The sequence below is a fragment of the Dermacentor andersoni genome, chromosome 2 (genome assembly GCF_023375885.2).
Source record: "Dermacentor andersoni chromosome 2, qqDerAnde1_hic_scaffold, whole genome shotgun sequence".
Lineage (NCBI taxonomy): Eukaryota > Metazoa > Arthropoda > Arachnida > Ixodida > Ixodidae > Dermacentor > Dermacentor andersoni.
Window position 1 is genome coordinate 204,777,598 of NC_092815.1, and position 22,559 is coordinate 204,800,156.

General features: G+C 51.7%; 1 protein-coding gene across 1 annotated transcript in view; it reads right to left on the reverse strand.

The window, feature by feature from the left end:
* Positions 1-13,173: 13,173 nt before the first annotated feature.
* LOC126540211 (protein sax-3-like) overlaps positions 13,174-22,559 on the reverse strand; it is a 70,969-nt gene continuing 61,583 nt past the window's right edge. Inside the window, exons 6-7 of the mRNA XM_055076270.1 lie at positions 20,729-21,039; positions 13,174-13,448 (exon numbers count right to left, since the gene is read on the reverse strand). Coding sequence (XP_054932245.1) covers positions 13,271-13,448; positions 20,729-21,039 — 489 coding nt within the window. The 3' untranslated portion in view covers positions 13,174-13,270. The remainder of the gene's footprint in view (positions 13,449-20,728; positions 21,040-22,559) is intronic.

Genomic DNA, 22,559 nt, shown 5'->3' on the forward strand with positions numbered 1-22,559 from the left:
CCGTGCGCAGACGAAGGAGTGTGGAACGGTCCCGTCGCGAGAGGATGTTCTCAGGGAGGAGTTTTGGGGCGCGGTCGGTAGCTACCCTGCTATCCGGATGGCTGGATGTGAGCAGCTGTTTGAGTCTCTGCCTGGAGAAGTCCGATGCTGCGACTGCTCTGGTGAGTGGAACGGTCGGGTGGTGGGCGGCCTTAGCAAGGACATCCGCCTCCTCGTTTCCAGCGATCCCTACGTGGGAGGCAGCCAGTGGAAGGAGATGGCTACCCCCACTGCAGAGAGGGCCGAAATTTTTGCTCTCAGGAGGGTCTCAGTCACTCCGTGTCGGTGGTGATCGGAGAGTGCCTGGAGAGCCGGTCGCGAGTCACTTAGCACCGCCACTGGTTTTGTCGGGGGGTCCTCAGCCAGGAGGTCTGCAGCCAGGTGGAGTCCCGCCAGCTCAGCTGCTGTGGAGCTCGCGCGAAAAGGAAGTCGGCACTGCCTGCTCCTGCCCTCAGATGGGATGGTACATGCCGCCGCTGCGGAGCCATTGGAGAGCACGGAGCCATCCGTGTACACGAGGAGCCTGCCGTCCAGCTCTTCCAGGAGTTTGCCAGTAGCTGCCTGTTGTAGTGCTGCTGCTGGCGTCCGGCGCTTTGATGCTCCATTCAGGGATAGGTGCACCTCTGGAGGCTTCTCGTGTGGCGGAGGTGTGACCATGGGCACTGGTCGCTATACAATCAGCTCCTCGTAGAGCTGACAGAGGCCCCCCATGCGAGATAGTGGCTGGCTCCGCAGTCGGCAGAGCCGAGCCCCACCATCTGGAGCACGGTGCAGACGGTCAATGTGCCCAAGGGCACGTTGGAGCATGTGCAGCGACAGTGGCCATTCGCCAGCCTCAGCCAGTGTGGCAGCAATTCGAGAGTGCTTGGGGAGACCGATGATGCTCCTAACTTCACTCCTGTGCAGTCTCTCGAGTTGTTGCTTCCTGGCTGGAGATAGTAGAACCAGCGGCAGGGCATATAGCAGGATGGATGTGCCGCCGCTTGGTTCATCCACAGCGCCCACTTGACGGTACAGCCCCGACCACGCTGCTGCATCTTGCTCACTGCCCCCTGGACTCTTCGGACTTTGGAGGTGACAGCCTTGACAGCAGGAATCCAGGAGAGCCGATGATCAATGGTTACGCCTAAATACGTGACCTGCCGCTTCCATGGGACTGTGGTGTTTGCAATGCGCAGCTGTTTCACGTAGAGTTGTGCGGAGGCTAGCGGGTGTACAAGTAGTGCCTCTGTCTTTGCCGGAGACACGGAGAGGCCAATGCCACCGAGGAAGGAGATGACCGCTTCTAATGCCCTCTGTAGAGAGCCCCGGATGGCAGCGATGCTTCTCCTGGGTCCTCGTATCCACAGCGCCACATCATCTGCGTAGATAGCGCAGCAGACTGGGTAGCGGCTGTCAGCCGGTAGTGCTGCTGCGAGTCCTGCCAGTGCCAGGTTGAAGAGGAAAGGGCTCAGCACTGATCCCTGCGGGACACCGCAGGTGATGTCTCTGGGATCGCTGAGCACCTTGCCTACCCGTACACGAAAACTCCGGCCCACCAGCAAGGCAGAGATGAAGCCCCGGAGACATCCGGTGACGCCTAAGCAGTCCAGTGCAGGCTCGATCACCTCGTGCGGCAGCCGGTCAAAGGCACTCTGGACGTCCAGGAGCAGCAGCATGGCGACGTCCCCACTGCCCCTGGCATCCTCCAGGGTGGCCACCACATCTGCGATAGAGTCCGCCATCGAGTGCTTTTGCCTGAAACCAGATTGCTGTTCTGCAAAGTACTTCTGCTGGGCAGCTATCCATTCGAGCCGTGATAGGGCCATCTTCTCCATCAGCTTGCATGCTGCAGAGGTAAGGGCCTGTAGGAGGAGAGCGAAGTGGCAGGCTTCCGTCGCTTCAGCATAGGCACCACCACAGCCGTCAGCCAGCTCTCAGGCAGGACCCCGGTGCTCCAGTAGGAGTTGAACTGCTCCAGGAGTCGTACCCGTTGTGGCTCTGCAAGGTTACGCAGCATCTGACAGGTTATCCCGTCGGCTCCTGGAGCACTCCGTCGTCGTGTGAGAGCTAGCGCCGACTCGAGCTCGTGCATGCTGAGAGGCTCGCTGCATAGGTCGGAGATCTGTGCTGCCACCCACTCTGGATGGTGGCAGGGAGGGAGGCAGCGTCTTGTGGCGACCGTCGAGGGCAGGATCTGCGGGACTGGAGACCTCTCAGCAAACCGGTCGGCTAGGCGCTCGACCAGGGCCCGCTCGCTGATGCCCATGAGGACGGCCACGGTTAAGGACTGGCGTTGCGCGCTAGGAGCATCCATCAGTGACCTTAGCAGGCGCCAAGCTCGAGCACCATCTGGATTGCGATTGATGGTGGAGCAGAGGCTCTCCCAGCTTTGCCGTCTGCGTCGTCGGCCGTGGCGGCGGCAGGCAGCATCCACGCGGCGGTAGGCCGTCCATTGTTCCGGAAGCATGGTGCGCCGGGCCCTGCGTTCCACACGGCGCCGAGCAGCTCGCAGTTCTAAATGGCGTATATCCGGAGCTGGTTTGCCCTCTGGGACAGTAGAGCGTATGGTAGCGGTATTGGCGCACTCCACGATCATCTGCAACAGATCCCCGTCGTTGTCCGCCTGCCGGCAGAGCTCACGGAAGGCCTTCCAGTTGACTGTGAGGCACTCTCTGCTCGTGGGGGGCTTGCCTCGAAAAGGAGTCAGGGGCAGGGGCAGATGGTCGGAACCCCAGGTGTCAGGAAGCGTCTCCCACCTGTACCGGCAGTCCTCTGTGGTCAGGCTCAGGTCGATTGCCGTCTGTGTTGGACGAGCTCCGCGCCGGATGAAAGTGGGGGCGCCAGTGTTTAGAATCTGCAGGCCGAGTTGTTCAGCAGCATTCCGTAGTGCCTTGCCACGAGGACAGCAGTGCCGGCCACCCCAGGCAGTGTGGTGGGCATTGAAATCGCCACAGAGGACGAAGTCTTTGCCAAGGTGTCTAGCCAAACGCAGCAGGCAGGAGGGATCCCAAGGCTGGCAGGGTCGGATATACACACAGGCGATAGAAGTGTCCAGGCCCCCGATGCGAACGCGCACTGCACAGCACTCAAACGGCCCGCCAGTCAGGTCAGCCACTTGTATCTCTGCCTGGGGTAGCTCTCGCCTCACGTGCACTGCGCAGCGGGGAGCTCCCTGCTGATGTGTGTCATCGAGGCAGGGGGCGGCCTGGCATGATTCCTGTGAGCAGGAAGTGCGAGCACTGTAGCCCACGTAGCCTGGCAGTCGCAGCTTCTCTGCAGCAACGTACACCTCCTGCAGAGCAAGCACATCGTATTCACTCTGCAAGAGATGTAGCGAGAGGTCCGCATGTCGCCGCCGCAGTGAGTGGACGTTCCACTGGAGAACACTTGGACGACGGCGGCCCTTCCTTGTAGCAGAGGAATCAGCCATGTTGGGTGGTCTGGTTCTGGAGTGCCACTGCCTGTAGGCAGATGGTGTGGAAAGGGTGGTCAGCAGGAAGCATGGTGCTGACTGCCTGCATAGTCAGCAGCAGGTTTGCCACCAGCTGTTCCACGGTTCTCTGCACCAGGGGGGTGGTAGGGGGTGTGGTCGAGAGGACAGCAGTGGCCTGCGACACCGGGCGTTTGGAGCTGCGTTGGGCTGGTACCAGACGCCTTGGAAAATCAGCGATGACCTTGACTGCGTTTGCATAGGAGCGCGACGAGGGTGTAGTGGCCTGCTCCAACTGGCTCTCCTCGCGGACCGCTGCCCGCACCGCACGCCTGGACAGTGCAGTGGTGGAGGACGCCATGATGGTGGCCACCCGTCGTTCCTCCTGCCACTTGGGACAGGCCGGAGTGTCCGCGGTGTGGGCGCCACCGCAGTTCACACAGCGGACTGTCTGGCAAGGGGAGCCTTCAGGGTGACTCCTGCCACAGGAAATGCAGCCTGTCAGCCACTTGCAGCTCTCCACCACGTGGCCGAAACGGCCGCATTGCCGGCACTGTAGTGGACGAGGCCTTGCCGGCCTTACCCTGAACCAGAGCTTGAAGATGCTCACTTGTTCAGGGGGGACCGGCCCCGTGAAACGTATGGTTACCGTGCTGCCGTCCTTTGTTGCTGTGAGGACTGGAACGGAAGACTCGATGGCCTCCAGCAGGTCCTTGTCAGCAGGCATCCCGTCCATCCCGTGTATGTAGCCGGTGCTCTTTCCACGCTCAGCCGGCAGGCGGGCCGTCACTGGAATGCCATGGAGCTCGGTGACTGCCAGCAGCTCCTCAAAGCATGCCCGAGTGGTCGCATCGGCGGCCACAATGTTGGGCTTGTGGTTTACTCGCACCGCAGCAACACCGGCCCGCGATGAAAAAATTTTGAAAAAATCATGGGGTTTTACGTGCCAAAACCACTTTCTGATTATGAGGCACGCCGTAGTGGAGGACTCCGGAAATTTCGACCGCCTGGGGTTCTTTAACGTGCACCTAAATCTAAGTACACGGGTGTTTTCGCATTTCGCCCCCATCGAAATGCGGCCGCCGTGGCCGGGATTCGATCCCGCGACCTCGTGCTCAGCAGCCTAACACCATAGCCACTAAGCAACCACGGCGGGTGAACCGGCCCGCGATGAGAGGGCCGCCGCGAGTGCGAGGCGCGGTGCTCCCCTGAAGGCTCCGCCGGACGCTGAGGGTCGGAAGAGCACCGTGCCGATGACCGCAGGGTCCACCGGGAGCGCAGCATTCTCCAGGGCCCATGCACGCCGCCTGTCCCCCCCCCCCTCCTTCGACTGCACCAGAGTGAAGCCGTCTGGCGTTGGCTCACGGGCAGGTGGTGTCCCCCTCTGTACTGCCGCTGCAGGCGTGCTAGAGGTGGCCGGGGTAGCAGGTTGGCGCCGCGAATCGTCCGTTGCCTCGGGAGAGGAAGGCGAGACATCAGCAGGCTCCTTTCTCTGATTCTGCTTCTTCTTCTTCCCTTTTGGCTTCAGCCGCGGAGCAGTCTGGCGTGGCGGGTCCTTCAAGAACCGTGCCGCGGGGTGCACGGGGCCCTGCGGCGACAAAACAGTGGTTGTCTCCTTTGCCAGCTCCATCGCGTCGATAGCGTTCTTGTGTGCAGCCGGACTGCTGGCAGACGACGCTGCGGGGGACGCGCCGCCATCAGGAGCAGGCGGCGCTTCGGGGAGGCGCGTCCTCGCTCGGAGGAGGCGCGAAGGAGGTGGCTGTCGCCCTTACCGGAGGGGCCATAGAGAAAGGGGCTTGCTGTATGTGGTCGCTGGCTGCCGCGTGCTGCTCCGAGCTAGGGGCAGCGCTCAACGGCTGCTTGCGACGCACGGCCGCCTCCTCGTCGTCGCTCTCTGTTTCGCGAGCGCGTTTTCTGGAACTGGACAGGTCCATGTCCTCGTCGTCAGAGATAGGGAGCGGAATTAAAACATGGTGCTCGTCATGTGCTGGGGAACCGTCCTCGAGGGGTTCCGAGGCTTCCTCGGAGGCTGCCGGCTTCATGGCGTCTCCTGGGGTATCCGCAGGCTGGGGGGGACCACAGCCAGATCGACGAAGGTGGCCCGGTGGCTGAGCCACTCACCCAGCATGCGAGTGGCACGGAGTTCCAGGTTCTCCCTTGCCCGGAGTTCGTCGAGGGAGGCGGGGCCGTGTGTTACCAGGCTCAAACTGGCGTGGCGAGGTGGCGAACGCGCGGCGGGCGCTCTCCGGGCGAGGCGAAAACCATCTTGTGCTGCGAGAGCCTCTTCTCGCGCACGGGTAGAAGGCCAAGACTGCAAGACAGCCAAGACAGCAAGCTCTGCCCTTCCTTACTCCACCGCCGCCGGCGGTCTCAAAGCTCGGGCACGGGCAGGCGGCGCGTGGCCTCGGCGAGCAAAGCTTGGCAATCCTCCGTAGGCTTAGCTTGGCGGCCGCCGCCTTGCTGATGTCAAAGCGTGTGAATCTGTGAAAAATGAACTCACAGCGCTGCGGATGGTTTCTCTGAATGCCGCTTTTCGAGCTGCGTCGAAAGATGCAGACGTTCTGGCGCTTCCAGGTTGCAGTCCGCAGGAAGTACACGTTGAAACAGGAGCTCATGTGGAACAAGTCCGCTGAGTTGGCCCCCATTTTAGGTTGCAAGCATTCGTAGTAAGATCTACTTTTCGCTTCTCATGACGCTTCTTTGTACTTTGCTGCATTCTCCAGGCACATGAACCTTTTTTATGCTCTAAGTGCACGCGTTCTTTTTCTATATGTTGGAGCGAAAATTGTGAGCTTAAATATGCATATATATCACTGTCCTAGTAATTTTTTTCAACACGGGTGCTGCCGCTCCCTCCGTCTTTTAGTTGCTGCTTTGTCCTAATTTTTATGCAACCTTTATGTATTTTATGCAGGAACCTTCTGGTGCTATTTTCATAACATTTTACCTGCAAAATTGAGGTAATTGGTGTTTCGTGTATGCATTTATTTGCATTTTTCACTGTCTCACCAATCTGGCCGTCGAGTCATTGGAGCCTTTTCTCATCCTTTATGACTATTTCTGGGGTACTTGATACTGGAAGTGCAGGTGACCAGTTATTTGGCTGTTTGGAATTGTGTTAGCCGTGTGTTACTACCAATTTTCTGTGCTAAATAATTATTTTTTCTCTTGTCATTCAAGGTATTAGCCTGCCTTATCTCTTTATTGACTGAGGTACCACTTAGTTGCTGGGTATAGGGAAAAAGGCCCCCAAAAGTGCTCTAATTAGTTGTGTGCAAGTCCAGAAAAATTACCTCGAAATGAGCTCACTAAATTGAGGAAATGCCACCAACAAACTCTTCTGTACCCCAAATTAACATAATCAAATGGTGTACTGTTTGTTCTTGACTTGTGCCAGGGAGATAAGCTGCATTCATTACACAAAAGATTTACAAGTTTATTTGTGAAGAAAGCAAACCTGGCTCGTGAGAAACATGTGATTCAGGTGTTCACCATGCCTTAAACTGTCTAAATGATGTCTCGTCAACTAATAGATGTTGAGTGATGTTATTTTATAAAATAATTGGGCAACATGAAAATTTTTATATCTCGAAGACAAAGCTCAGGCAAGTCTACTTCGGTACTTCATTAAATTTTAATCGTGGAAAAAGACGTGTGCTAAAGCTTGTATATATTTACGTGAAGTCATTTGTTTCAAGTCTGTTATTTTGCCTTCTCATAGTCAGCCGTAGCTCTTCCTGTGATGTGTTAGTGTGCGAAACATGTTAATGTAACATATTCAGATGTCTTTTGCGAATTCACACGCAAGCAGCTTCAAGTGTTCGTGTGTTCAAAGTTGGTTGTTACAAGGGTATGCTTAAGCCCTGCCTTTTGAGTGGATTTGCCTTCTAGTCATAAACTTAAGTCGAAAGTGAAGACCACAATGATCGTTTTGATTGAATTCACATGTATAGGTTTTTTCAGATGTATTTACACTGCTAGAGTGCTGTAGGTACTAGCCTATGTCTCCAGGTTCGATCTAGTGGTGCCTTATGTACTGTAATAATGTTTCACGTGCACGCATCTTTAGTGTAAATAAAGGTACTTCAAGTTGATCAGTCTCCCCTTTGATTTTGTTTGTGTTTGGGAACGTTATGAGCAGGCATCGGGGCATGCAAGTGTGAACCGCAAAGCAATTTCAATATATGAATAGAAATCCACTAGCCCAACGTAATGTCAATCATATTTCAATGGCGACTTCTGAAATCTCAATGCCATCTCAACTGTGCCACAATGTGCTTTTCAGTGCTGTGGCAATAATAACTCAACAACAGGTCAACCACAACATCAGTTCAACGCAGAATCTATGGTAACTCAACCATTCAACAAAACGAACACAACGGGCCGTGTAAGCACAATGGACTTTCAATGGTAACTTCAAAATTGCTCAACATTGAGGTACCCAATGGTGTTTGATCTAAATTTCAGTGGCCAATATTCAAGAGTCCTCAACACTCAACCCAACAATTCTCCAACAAACTCTCAATAATTCCTCAATAAAAACTCAACGTTGACCAACAATATTTCAATGCCTTCTCAGTGATTTTTTTGTACGGGTGCCAAGATTACTTTGATAGTATATGCTGTGCACTTACAAGCAATTTAGGCCAAGAGAAAATCTATTGCAGTTGGCGTTTCAATGTGTGGGGGCCCACTTCTCGAAGGAACTGCAGAAGTGCCTTCTGAAACATATTACCCTTGATTAAACTCTCGAGGTTTTGAAGGTTGCTTTCTCTGTTACCCTCAAATTCTAATGATCACTTTCTGCAACTCGGAATTTGTGCGATGGACACAGCCACAGCAGATTAGCATTCGCTGCGGATGCGGGGGCAGGCCACTTTTAGCAGTTCTCAGAATCTTCATATTCTGGACTGCAGGCCCAGGTTACGGAATGTTTAAGCCCCGCCAAAACCGAAACTGTCTAGAGAGAGATTGCTAATCGTAAAGGCCTGGTGATGGGTGATGCGTAGGCAAAGTGCGAAGTTTGTGGGTTAAATGTTGCCTTTGAGACAAATTACGAACGCAATATATCCGGGGCATCGTGACTGTCTTTTAGTAGCAGTGCAAAATTTAGCACCGTGTATTGGCAGAACAGCAAATGTCAGCGAGAATAAACACAGCGGAATGTCGACGCCAACATGATCACATTACAGGAAAACGGGGCAATGCTGTTGCCAATGCTCTCGCAAAGTATGTACATCAATAACTGCATTTTTCGAATTTCTTCATCAAATGACCGAAGACTTTATATGCTGGCGAGGTTTCAAACGGGTCAGTCAAATAGGGGCAACGTCTTAAACTGTGTGACTTAATTACAGGCAATGATTTTATTGCAATCGCGCGAAAGAAATTGCTTCTTTGTAAATTTGGTGGTGATTCTCCAACGTCACACAAGTTAGCAGTGTTTTCTTTTTGTTCTGGGGTTGCGGGGTCCAATGTACTGCTTACCCGGAAGAGGCAGCGCTTGTCGAAAATAATCACCATTTCATAAAGGAGCTAGCCTTCTACGATAGACTGTGCGGACAATGGGCGAATTCAATAGTACAAACTTGTCCAGCCTTCCGGGATTCGTCGCCAATTGCTGCACGATCATCCTTGTCCCTGCGGCGCGGACGCCTCAAGCAGCTTGCTTACTGTAATTTCTCGAAGAAGTCTTCTGGATCCTTATTGGCGTTGACTTTATAAAGCAGTGTCCCCTGCCTATCCGAGGTGCGAAGAACATCATGGGACGAGCCGGGCACCACCATGAACGCAGTTTCCTCACTGGGAGGAGGCTGTGGCTGACCGCTCAGATATCGATGACACCTCGGCGATTCCCATATGGTCCAGATCATTTCAATTAACGAAACAAATGAAAAGCCAGAAATGTCGAGTGCGTGCTCTTTTAACCTATAGTCACTGGAAGTTGGAAAGTACCGCAACCCTTTTCTCTTCGCTGCCACGTACGCCACGAAGTGGCCATCGCTGTCACGTAGTCAATTCTCGCCATAAATGGTCTGCCCCGCAAAGCAGCGCAGGTGTACTTCAAGCAGTCGCCGCGCATGTGAGCGATTGCGTTCATATACTTTGTAATCTGTGTCGTTTAGAGCATTAAAATTTCTTTGCAATTAAAAAAAAAATGTCCAGGGGTAACCTTTCGCATGCGACAACCGCCGGCAGTCCCGGAAAGCATCTTTTGAGACATCACCTTGCCTAATTCCTGTTTTGATGAAGTACGTAGTTTTGCGATACGGAATGGAAACAGTGAGAGCAAACGCAGTGACATAAGGTTTATACTTTGCCGCGAACTAAGGAACACACAAAAGCAAGAAACAGACAACGCACGGACGGCACTTCCAAACGGTTTATTTGTTTGACAAACAGCACTTGTAGCAAAAACGCGGAATTTACATTCGCTCATGCATCGCGCCGCTGATGTGCAATATTTCTTATCTAGTGTTGTTTGCCTGCCCGATGAAGCTTTTAAACGAGACATCTCGTAAAATATTGCATGGATATACAGTTATATGGACGGCTTTTTTATTCTTTTTAACAGACAAGGCCCATTGAGGCGCTATTTTAAATATTTTGAAGAACCACATTAAAGGGTTTTCGTTTGCTCATGAGCTGCAACACCGTAAACCGCTGCAATTGTGAGAGTTACGATTAACTTATCATGACGGCCGGGCTTGTCGGCAATATATTCCTTGTACTAGAAGAGGATATAAACAGGGATTTGGGGTTTCTCCCTTTACAACCAGCCGTCACCGAGAACAATCGCACGTGGCGTCACTCTACTCACCCTTTAAAGCTAACATGCCGAGGATGACGAGGCCACCTTTGACGAAGATAGGTCTTCCTATAGAAACGATGGCCAGCCTTTCTGAGGTACCTTATCCCTGTTTATAACCTGTATACCGCAATGATCTATTCCATTTGCCAGCCCCTTTCTTGATATTGTACGACAAGAGGAGTGCTGCCGTATGATTCGCGATATTCTAAACTTGTCAACAAGCGTGCAATTGCTATCGTCTGCCTGTATTCTGCCCTCAGGAAATCGTGTACACACACGATGCAGGCCTGAATCGATAATCACATCCAGCAACCTAAAGCAGCATGGTTCCCTGACTCGTTGGTGACATCAGTTGCCGAAACCCTTTTACGAAAGGTACAAGAAGTGCCACAAGAGAGGAAGAATTCACTGCAAACGCAAGACCTGCAGTGATCCCTTATGTTCATGACATCACCCAAGAAGAAGCTGGCAAGGCCGTTGTGGGGTGCCGATTCCCTTTTCTGCTCCTGTCAAGCTGCTTCAACTTCGCTCCAGAAGTGCTCGAGAGGAGACCGGCCCATAAGGCTGCGGCAAGAAACATGGCGCGACTTAGGGCAAAGGCGCCACGGGAGTGGTCCATGAAATTCCCCTTTCGTGCGCGAAGTCCTACGTCTGACACACCGGGCGCTGTATAAACGAGCGAAACCAGTGAACACGACCCAATTCTAATGAAAGATGGCACTGCACATTTGCCCGCGCACTGCAAAACCTGCATGTGTCACCCACGTTTGCTAGAGATAAAGTTTCTAGGTCGAAATAAGAATCAGACATCACGTGAGCCAATGGAAGCCTGCTATATAAAAAAGAAAAGACTCAATATGTTTTAGGGATACGTCGCTTATTCTTTGTCAGCCGGAGACGGAGCTGGTCGGCCACGGGATATCCTAAGTTTGTGATCAGCTTGCGCAAGCGAGCGTCTCTCTATTCCTTCCTGGGTCTGCCCCTGAAATAAACCGGTCGGAAGCACCGCGCGTGCGTCGCCTGTTTCTTCCTTTTGTGCGTGTCTTAATTTGCGGCAAAGTATGTCCTTCACCTGATACCAACTAGGACAACAAACACACACACACCGCCGTGGTTGCTCAGTGGCTATGGTGTTGGGCTGCTGAGCACGAGGTCGCGGGATCGAATCTCGGTCACGGCGGCCGCATTTCGATGGGGGCGTAATGCGAAAACACCCGTGTGCTTAGATTTAGGTGCACGTTAAAGAACCCCAGGTGGTCGAAATTTCCGGAGTCCTCCACTACGGCGTGCCTCATAATCAGAAAGTGGTTTTGGCACGTAAAACCCCATAATATTTTTTTAACACAAACACAAATTCTGGAGCAAAGTTCAGACAAAAGGTCCCATCGGATAAAGCGTGAGAAATTCACTTACAACAGTGCCGCCTGAAAGCGCTTCTACAGACGTGTTACCTGCCGCGCGATAGCTCTGTGGCTATGTTGTTGCAAACTCGCGACGCGGAGATCGCAGTCGCGGGTTCAAATCCTGCCGCAGCGGCTGCATTCCTATGCAGGCCTAATGCAAACATTCTTCTGTACTTTTCTTTAGGTGCACGTTAAAGAACACCAGATGGTCCAAGTTAATCTGGAGTCACTCACTATGCTGTGCCTCGTAATCAGATTGTCATTGCGGCCTGTAATGTCCCAGAATTCTTTTAAATTCTTTTCAGGCAAGCATTTGAATGAAGCGTCGCATTAAGTGTTGTGTACCACTTAACTGAAAATTTAATCTTGGGTAAACAGCGCAACACAGATATGGACAAAAGTTAAGGAAGTGACGGCATCAGCGCCTATTTCGTAAATTCCTCAGTTCTTGTCAGTATGTGTGTTCCGCCGTTTACACAAGATGGAGGTAAACCAACTCATCCAATGTCAGTTTTGTTAGGTGAAACGCTTCTGTCATTCACTAAAGGCGCCGCAGCCCCTGATGGGATCATTTATTTTTATTTTTTAGAGTGCTAGTTTCATGTCATAATGCTTCTCGTTTGCGGTTTGTAAACTCGTGGCTTTACCTTTAGCCCGGACGGCCAACCGGCCTACCGACCTTTGGTTAATCTGTCACCCTGAGACGATATCCGATTTTAAGCAAAGAATTGCATTTGCGCACGTTAGCGATGCCACCATACTCTCGCACCACCTCGTATATATTGTAGCCCAAAAGTGTTCCCTCTTTTGTGCATTCCGCTTCCCTTTCATTCTTGGCGTGTCTTGGTCGATGCTTGATGTCTTTCCTTCGTTTATGTAAAGACCCATATCGCTCGACTATGGGCATGACTTGCGGTTGAGGTGGCTAGTCTGTAGAGGTGGTGCAGTGGTAACTGGTGCCATCGTCCTCGGGATGTGTCGGGGGTGACAAACTATAAGCAAATAATAAATTATGGAACGTACTTGTATACATGTGATGCATGTACCGCTGGCACCATTGGTCACCGCGGAATGACGATGTGGTACATTAGGTACAAGATCGACGAACATTCTTGTGTGCTAGTACCTAAAATTTAGAATTGACAAACTCTATTGTCAGTATCTAATAAACGTAATGTTACAGTACCGTAATATAAATGTAGCAAGGATATATGGCATACAATTATTCTTCCAACATCGTGTACCTTAATCTCAAATATTTACCACCAGAGTATATAATAGCTTAATATAATTTCAAAGTGTATTTTCTGGTCAGTACAGCGACACATTTTTGTTGGATTACGCAGTGTTTTCTTGCAGCAATGACAGTAGATTCATGTCCGCTAATGGAACATGCGCTTCCGGTTCCTGCTCCCCCGCGTTGTAATCGGTGTTCAGTTTCATTTACCTCATCCACAAATCTTTGCAAGAAAAATAATTCGTCGGCATGTTATCCATATCGATAGTCCCCCAATATTACACGACTTTATTATTTTTACTTGTCCTCTGCAAACATTTTTGCGAAAACACAACAGAGAAAATAAAAAAGAAACAAGCACAATCGCGTCATTCGCGCTTTCCCGCGCCTCGAGCCTGCACAGGTGCAGCGGCTGGCGGCGCTGCCTCCCGCGCCCGGCGGTGGCGCTCCCTGGATCGGCGCCTGCGCAGCTCGGAACACGCGATGATGGACACCAGCAGGCAGACCTCGATGCCGATACCCGACAGGGGAATCATAAACGCGTACCTGCGACATGTGATAAAACTCGTGTGGTCACCTGAGGATCCACGTGCTTTGGAGAGGCCTAGAACAACATTGCTAGTGCACACTATAAACTTAACCGCGTGCGCGCGTGCAAGTTCTGAGCTGCAATAGCGTTCGACGTTAGGCCGGTTCGTTCACCTGAGAAAAGAAGTGCAGCAGATCCAACGAGTTGTAATCTACATACGGCGAAGCTTCGCGTGATTGCATAAAGAGACGGAACACGACTACACGAGCGCACGCGCACACAAGCGCGGGCGCACCCAAATTGTGCCGAGCCTTTTGTTATGCGGAGTTGCCAACCTGGGTCCGACGGAGCGAGTGCGACGAACGCCTTGAACGCATCGTGGTTTCAAAGACAGCATGCGCACTACGTACGTAGCGCAATTCAAATTCGCTCAATTCGCAAGAAGCGCCTACCTCCTCATTACCGTGCAGGTGCGCGAAGGCGAGCTTTCTGGTCCTTTTTCTTTCTTTCCACCGCACGGCCAGCGTCGCCGCTGCCGCGGTGATGATGATTTAATGGCATCCCCTTTGAAAGGGGGAGGTAACAAATAGTCGCCTAGCCTACTTGATTTTATCAGGTATGCTACACATGTTTTTCATATATATCGCATTTTTGTATAATGCCACGACCAACTTGGTGACATTTAAGTTGCGCGCCCTTTGCATTGGGCACCGTGCACGCCGTACAGTGGTGGTGTTCAGCAACCATAGGCAGCGATCTTCGTGGCACGGGCAGCCAGTTGGACTCGGCTCGCATGCGCCACGCGCACGAGGTGTCACGCGAGGCGAAGAGGAAGACGGTTCGAGCCCAGTTTGAGAACGCGACTGCCGCGGATATTCTTCACGACCGCAGTGACTTTTACTAGTGGGCACAAGTTCGCCTTTAATAAATATCGTTCTTTTACTAACATCGTTACAATATCTTCTTATTCTTTTCCTTTTTTTTCCCTTCAAAATCTACCTTGTACCGCTAGCTATGACTAAGAGATCCAGTCTTATCAATCTCTCTTCTTTTTCTACCAATGCTCCAAACGTCTCTTGCTTATCTCAACTGATAACCGTTTGACGCTTCTGTCTCCTTTAAACCCAAGCGCTTCTGGAAGATATACGTCACCTACGGTTCTCCCTGGATGAATCCTTTTATATTACATTAGGATGTGCTGAGTGGTCTCTGGATTCTCGCTGTAGCATACACATGCCTTATCTAGTTCGGATTATTTGCTCCGGTATGTTTTTGTTCTTAGGCAACCGGCTCGAGCTTCAAATAGCAAGACACTGCACTATGTGTTTTCGTAAGATTTTGCCTTCTAATTTCTTTCGTCTCCTTCTTGTAAATCTCTATGGTCCCTTTTGTTTCCTTTCTTTGCGTGCGATTAACTGTCACTGTTTCTCTTGCTTTCTTCCTTATCATTCCTGGCTGTCGATTTAGTTTCAATTACCCTGTACTTGCTTGCCAACTTTCTTGGACTTTTTCTCCATTTTGCGTCCACGCTTTTCAAGTACAGATGCCCCTGCACTTTAGCTTCCTATTTATTTTCATCCACGTTCCTGAGTCTTTTCCTTTCCAGATTCCACGCACCACCTCATACCACCGCCTCTTCCCTTGCACGCTCCAGGTTTAGCCACAGTCGCCGGCTCACCCTCGCATGGTTTCACTCGCACGTACAGAATAAGGCGTCCGGCGACGAAGTTATCGCCCTCGCACTTTGTACGAAACACCACGGCGACAGCCACGGCAGATATGAGGCTGGAGTGTCCATATAATTGCTATGATAATAATACGTAAATGTTAGAAGGTAGCGAATGAAGCACAGAAATGGCGACTCGACAAATTTCTAAACGAAGTTCCCCCTGCCTTCCGAAAGGCGGGGAATCGGAACTTCATTTGCGCCCCAAATCTAAGGTGCACGTTTCAAGAAATCAATTCATTGCACTCAGGGCTCGCGACGCCGCATTTCTGAATCGCCTGCCCTTCGGCATTGTTAAGAATGGCCGTACGGGGTGGCAACGTGCCAGCTTTCAGCCCGCTGCACGTGTTCCAAGCCCACCAGTCGGGGCGCCTTCCGAGAACTGCGGACGGCCGGCAGCCACGTGGCGCGCGATCAACTCCGGAAATTGGTACTTGGCCGAGCCACCCGGGACAAAGCAGTTCTACGAAGCCCTCGGACGTCGGCACTGAAAGCTGGGCCGTACCGAGAACTGCGGATGACCGGCAGCCACGTGGCGCGCGGTCAGCTCAGGAATGTGGTACTTGGCCGCACCACCCGAGACGGAGCACAGTTCTACGAAGCCCTCGGTCGTCGACTCCGGAGCCTTTGTGTGTATGGGTTCGCACCTGTGTGTTTGCGTGTGTTTGGGCGTAAACGATAGTGCGGGGCGGCGGCAAGTTTACAATGCTTGGACGAACCTTCCCGACCATTCCTGCTCCGTCCCCGCCGAACGATGACGTCGAACTATGACGTCGAGCAAGGGCTTATAAGCAGCATTTGCCGGCTGCTAGGGAGTGCTCGTGTCGTGCTCGTTGTCGGGAGCTGAGTGCTCTGTCATACTAGAAATGTACTAGTGAGCTGTGTGCTCGTAAACTGTTTGCTGTATGTTAGTTTTGCGGGCTCCATATGGGAGTCGCGCTAGTCTGCCAATGTATGTCCTGTTTTTAAATGTAAATCCTGCAATTCAATCCTGCTCGCCTAGTTCCTGACAAGGTCCTCGCTACGACTACGACCGCTCAAATCCAATAACTGAATGGCAGCGGAGGGATCGGCCTGCGGCTCGTAAATCGGCCTACGACTCGGGAGACAGCAACGGCAGCTGACGGACGTTGGCACATGGTGACCGACCGGCATCCTGATCAAGTTGGAGGCGACTTGAGATTGACCACCTCTTGCAACTGACTGGATACGGCGGGGAGAGACTGGTGATATGGTGCTGCTTCAGTGGGTAAGCGTTTGGTTTTGGCTGTAAGATTTACCAGGCTTCAATTTCTCTGTGTTTTTGAATTTGATTCGCTGGGATCTGTTACTTGTATTTTGATTTGCGTGGGTATCGCAACAAGTATTGTGTGACAGCAGAGCCAAAGCTTAAAGTAGCGACCATGGTCCTAGTGTGTTTGACGAGAGCTGACCTGTTGTGGTTGTGTGAGGAGATCGAGGTAAACGTAGATGAGGACTTGAAGGAATCAGAGATTCGTAAAACCATTCTAGAAAGTAACAATGATTTGAAATTCATAGAACAAATGGGCAAACGAATTCTAAGTAAAAGACAGGAACCACTGGTGCGTGAGCGTCGTGAACGTAAGAGTGAGCGTAAGCGTGAAGAACGCGAGAATGAACGGAAGCGTGAGCTTCAAGAACTTACTCTTAAGTGTGAGCGTCACGAACGTGAGAATGAACGCGAACGTGAGTATCAGGAACGTAAGCGTGAGCGTGAGCAAAAGTATGAGAGAGAGAAGGCAGCACTGATCAAAGAGATACAGTATTGTGATCAGTTGGCACAGAGACAACAGCGGCTTGAGAAATCTGTAGGCTGGACGCAGCAAAAGTGTGAAGAAGTAGATTACAGATTTTCGTCGAAAGCCGAGAAAAGTAGTAGTACCTGTGAGAGTAGCAGCACGTTCATAGGTGAACTCGAAGTGCTAGCAGCTAACGAAGCCTTAGTGGCAGCAGAGGCCGTTAAAGGCCAGAGTGAGAGCGACGAGGTGCTGTGCCAACAGATGACTGTAGAGGCAGCTAGGCCAGCTGCGAACAAATTGGCACAGTTACCGCGCGTGTGCGTCGCATCTCATGGTAGCGAGGTCGTTAGCGAGGTACAGAATACTACGGACTTGACAGACGCGAGCACCCATGTCGAGTCAGATCTGCGTGCAGAAGTGAAGTGCGAACTGGACGATGCAGTTGAGAATAGTTCTCGGGGTGGCGAGCTCCGTAGCTCACGAGAGAACAACTGCATTGTTCAGGGATCGGTGCGGCTCTCCGCCAGTCTAGATAGCCTAGATAGGGATGATTCAGTTGTTAATCATTCGGACTGTGCGCGTGAGACAGCGATCGATACCGACGGGCTGTGTGCAGATGCACAGCGTGAGCTGGGCAATGTAGTAGAGGGCAGTTCGCAAGAGTGCGAGTTGTCTAAGCCTGCTGCATTGTTCCAGAGTCGGTTGAGCTGTCCGCCAGTCGAGGCAAAGTGAGAGTAGATTTAAATGTAAATCACTCAGACTGCGCAGGTAAGAGACCGACCCGGGCCGACGAAATGTGTACCGGCCAGCACGAGGCACGAGAAGGTGACATGAAAGCGAGTGCAAAGAGAAAGCGCCGAAATACGAAGCACGGTAAAGACCGAAAGACGGTAACTAATGTAGCGCCGCCAAAGATGGCGAGAAACCCAAAAGGGCAGGGCGCGAGGAAAAAGGTGCGGTCGTCACTGACGAAGTTGACGCATCGAAAACGTTCGAGCCACCGGTCAAAGGGGGACCGCGAAGCATGTTCTGCACGGACGCGGACAAAGGGCACGGGGCAGTCAAATTCCTCGTCGTTCCGTCGTTCTCTTCGAAGCTCAGCGTGCAGTACAAAGAAGCGCAAGGTGGCAAGACGAGACCAGGTGGGGAGTAGCGACGCGGTCAGTCGAGGTCATGTTGAAAGCGGGGCGCGAGGACGCAAATTGGCAGGAGACCGTAACGTCTTGGGAAAGCTGATAGGGAGTCAGCCCTTTTGTTGTTCCTCCGTAGCCAGAGTAGCTTTTAAACCGCGACCACCTCGGGTGCGGCTGAAAGTATGAGTCAGTCGTAAGCAATCGGGAACGGGAGGCCAAGAGAGCTTCCGTAGTAGTGTTGTTTTGTTTTATTTTTGAACATTTGCAGATTTTCGCGATTTGAGACTAGGATTTCTTTCAATAGGTAAGGTATGAGCTCTGTTTATGTTTTGTTTGAGAAGCTCGAGATTTGAAAGATGCGTTTAAAGTAAACCTGTAGTCTCGCGAGGTGTTCATTATTAAGTATATAGGCTTTCTTTTTTTGTGTATACGTGAGTAACCTGAAGGTCAAGGTTATCGTTGAGAGGCCTATCGTAACGCGCGTGTGTGTTATTTAACCTTCTTTCTTTTTAAGTGTTTTTGAATTTTCTAAGGTTAAGCGCGTAGATTTTCAGTAAGTGCGTGATTTGCACTGAGAAGAGCTCTTAGGTCCATTAGCGCGTGTGCTGTGTGGACGGAAGGAAGCAGAACGTTTATGACTGGGTTGCTCGGGTGTGTCGAAGGCAGCCGTATTCTGACTTCTCTAGTACGCGTGCGAAGAGCTAGTTAGTAGAAGACACATTTGTTCGAAGGTTCCTCTGTGTTGTGTAAGTTGCGCAAATTTGGTTGTTTATTTAAGGAACGTGTCCTGTGTGGACTAAAGGAACAAATGTGAGTCAGCGTGATGAAAACTTTGTATGGTGCAAGCACGTGTTCGCAATAGGGACCCCAAACTTAGCGCGTTTGTGATGACGTACCTGTGGAGTTGGCCAGACGGTTCAGTGGCAGCAGTACATGAGATAAGTACGCCACTGTGATAGGGTAAGAACAGGCTGTTCGCGAAGTTATGCTGCTGAAGTTATGATTGAGTATTGGTGTTTGAAAGGCTTCGGTTTAATTCTGCGTAAACCTTTACTCTTGTGCAGCGCGACGGTCGGGTTTGGTCGAACTCAGGAGGAACGTGAACGCTCGCTTTGGCGGCACGAAATTGTGGGACAAAATTTGGGATTCCCAGTTGAGTGACTTGCATGGAAATTGTGATAAGAGGCCTGGTGGGTTAGCAGCTAATTCCGGGCGTTTGAACGCTGAGCGGTATTGTGTTGCCGGGTCGACTCTTCTGTGCCAGTTGTTGTAAGATGGTTGAAGGCATTCCGAGTAAGCAGGGGTTGCAGAGAGCAAAGCCGTCATCTTGCTCGCCAGCCATTCTCTTCCTGCCCAGCGGTTGCCAGCACTGACCAGGCGAGATTTTCCGGGCCATGGAGGAGCTGTTAAGAATGGCCGTACGGGGTGGCAACGTGCCAGCTTTCAGCCCGCTGCACGTGTTCCAAGCCCACCAGTCGGGGCGCCTTCCGAGAACTGCGGATGACCGGCAGCCACGTGGCGCGCGGTCAGCTCAGGAATGTGGTACTTGGCCGCACCACCCGAGACGGAGCACAGTTCTACGAAGCCCTCGGTCGTCGACTCCGGAGCCTTTGTGTGTATGGGTTCGCACCTGTGTGTTTGCGTGTGTTTGGGCGTAAACGATAGTGCGGGGCGGCGGCAAGTTTACAATGCTTGGACGAACCTTCCCGACCATTCCTGCTCCGTCCCCGCCGAACGATGACGTCGAGCAAGGGCTTATAAGCAGCATTTGCCGGCTGCTAGGGAGTGCTCGTGTCGTGCTCGTTGTCGGGAGCTGAGTGCTCTGTCATACTAGAAATGTACTAGTGAGCTGTGTGCTCGTAAACTGTTTGCTGTATGTTAGTTTTGCGGGCTCCATATGGGAGTCGCGCTAGTCTGCCAATGTATCCTGCTTAAACTGTTAATATGTAAATAAATCCTGTTCACCGAGTTCCTGTCTACGACCTTCATCTCCTTCAAATGGTGGCAGCGGCGAGATAGTCCGACGACTCCTACATCTGGTCGACAGCGGGAGGACCGTCCGACAAATCTTACAGCATTAAGCGCGCGTACACTTCTCAGTATCTGTCGATTCCCCTGCACGTGTGTAACTGCCTATCTTGTGTTGTCTCCTTTTGTGTCTGTCCTACGTTACACTTCAGCCCGGTGCATTAAAGTTTTCGCACTCTAGTACTGCATATGTATGCCCGTCTGCAAATGCATCTATGTAGACCATAGAGGTCAAAAGTTATCGAAGATCGCTTGGGGAGGACTCCTTCCTGCAGCGCACATGAAGATGATTATGCTGATGACCACAATATGGTTCATGCTCGTATTGTGCGTTCCCTACTGTTCCTGCCCTTTTCGTTCATTTTATCATCACTTACTTAGGATCACTATAGCGCGAAGCATAAGCGCATATGGCATGGCAACACGACAGCCTGAAAGCTGAGCGAAGTTACATGAATTCCATGATGTAAAAACAGCTCTAAAATTTATGACGCTAAACAGAAGGAGCTGAATGACACAGTGTGATTGTCATTCAGTTCCTTCACGCATCTATGTCAACCTTTCGCGCTGTCGGTCGTCAACAATACTGCATTGCGTGGTTCCAGACATGCCGTGTTGTTCTGTTAAGAAGGGGGAAGCTATAATCCCACCTGCTGCGTACGCGGACCATTACATCGAAGCGGTCGGCGTCGAAACCGTTGCTGGCGAGGCAGCTGTAGTTGCCCCTGTCGGCAGTCACTGCGTCCTCGACTACAAGGACGGCCTTGGAGACGTTGTTGTGGGCCTCGAGGTGGACGCGATCCGAGGGCGACAGCACCACCCCGTCGCGCAACCAGACAATGCGCGCCGGCGGCCATCCGGTCAGCTGCACGGCAAGGCGCGCGGGCTTGCCGAAAATCCAGTACGAGGGCTCGGGCACACTGGCTTCCCAGTCCAGGTAACAGAACACTTTGTAGCGGACCTGCGAGCATCAACAAGGCACCACCGCTTACACGACAGTTGGCGCCATTCGAAGCGCGATGCTTTCGCTCTATTCGCGAGAAACTCAAGCGGTTGTTAACTGTTCAAGCCGGCTGCGTCCGCGCTGTTAGTGTGACCCGGGGCGTGCTGCAAGATTGCGCGCTGGCAGATGAGCGTTCGAAACTCAGTGTCGGTGCGCAACGAATTCCCCGCCAGATGTCACTGAAGAATGTGCAGAAGAGTATAGGAGCGATTATTCAGAACAGGATGAAACATGCGCCTGCAGCAGCAAAAGCCCGGAGAGGCTGCAGCTCCTTGTAATACCGGCAGGACCGTAGGGAACGCCCCCTTTCAGGAGCGCTGGGACTGGAAACGAATGAGAGCGTTAACTTGACAGCGGTCGAAATGAGCTAGAGGTGCTTACAGTTTTTGTAGAAAAATAGGCAGGGAAAAGCTGTAGCCGGGTTTGTTACGTGGCATGGTTAGCTGTACAATATTGTAACATATACGAAAGGCACGGACAAGAAGAAAGAAGAGAAGACGAAGAGAACGAGGAGTTTGAGAGGCCGAGCTGCGCTACGATCATCGTCCATCTCCTGCAAATAAAACCATTTCTTCGCAACTCTTCGCAACAGTCGTAACAGTATTTAATGAAGAACGAGAATAAAAGAATTAGAGCTAGGCAAAATGCTGGGGCGCTATAACGTAAAACTATTCCAAACTTTTCTATTCCAATTCTGCAATCAGCCCTCCGCGATTGGTGAAAAACGTTTTTGGGCCACCCCCACTTCACCTGTCTGTCACGCGACGTCACGAAAACCGCGATAGCTCTCCATCTGATATGACGTGTACACACTGATTATGCATGATTTGACCGAACAAAAGAAAAATAGTTATTTCTGATTCGACGCCTTTTTGCCGTTAGCCCTCGGCTATTGGTCAAAAGTTTTCGGGCTGCAGCCGCTTCACCTGCCTGTCACGCGACGTCATAAAACCGCAACAACTCACCGCGTCAATGTGACGTGTTCGCGTTAAAGATGCATTAATATGCCGAACCAAACTGAATGTTCTTCTGACTAGCCGCAGGCTGCCCCGTTCCGAAAGGAATAAAAGATGGCTGCCACCGATCGCTCAGGCACTGGCTACTCGCACCTGCCAGAGAGCATGGGTTTATTTGCGTGTAATGAAACTTTTTGCGTGGCCGTGTAACGTTTTCGAGCCCTTTCGACACGTTTACGACTTCGTTCTACCAACTTTTCTTTGCTGAGGATCCGTTTTAGCGTCATTTTTAAGCTTCCGTTGCATGCCGCCGCGATTGTCGATGAGCCACCGTAAGCTCAGTAAGGGAAAGCGGACCAATCACAGACACCGGCACCATCCTCTTCATCTGTTTATCGATTTTCAGTGCAGTCGCTCGGCCCCATCGAATCTCTCCACTTGAGCGTGCTCCTCGCCTCTTCTGAGCCAATTAGATGAGACAAGCTGCTCAGTGTAGGCAATGTTATTCGTTTTTCAAGCAAA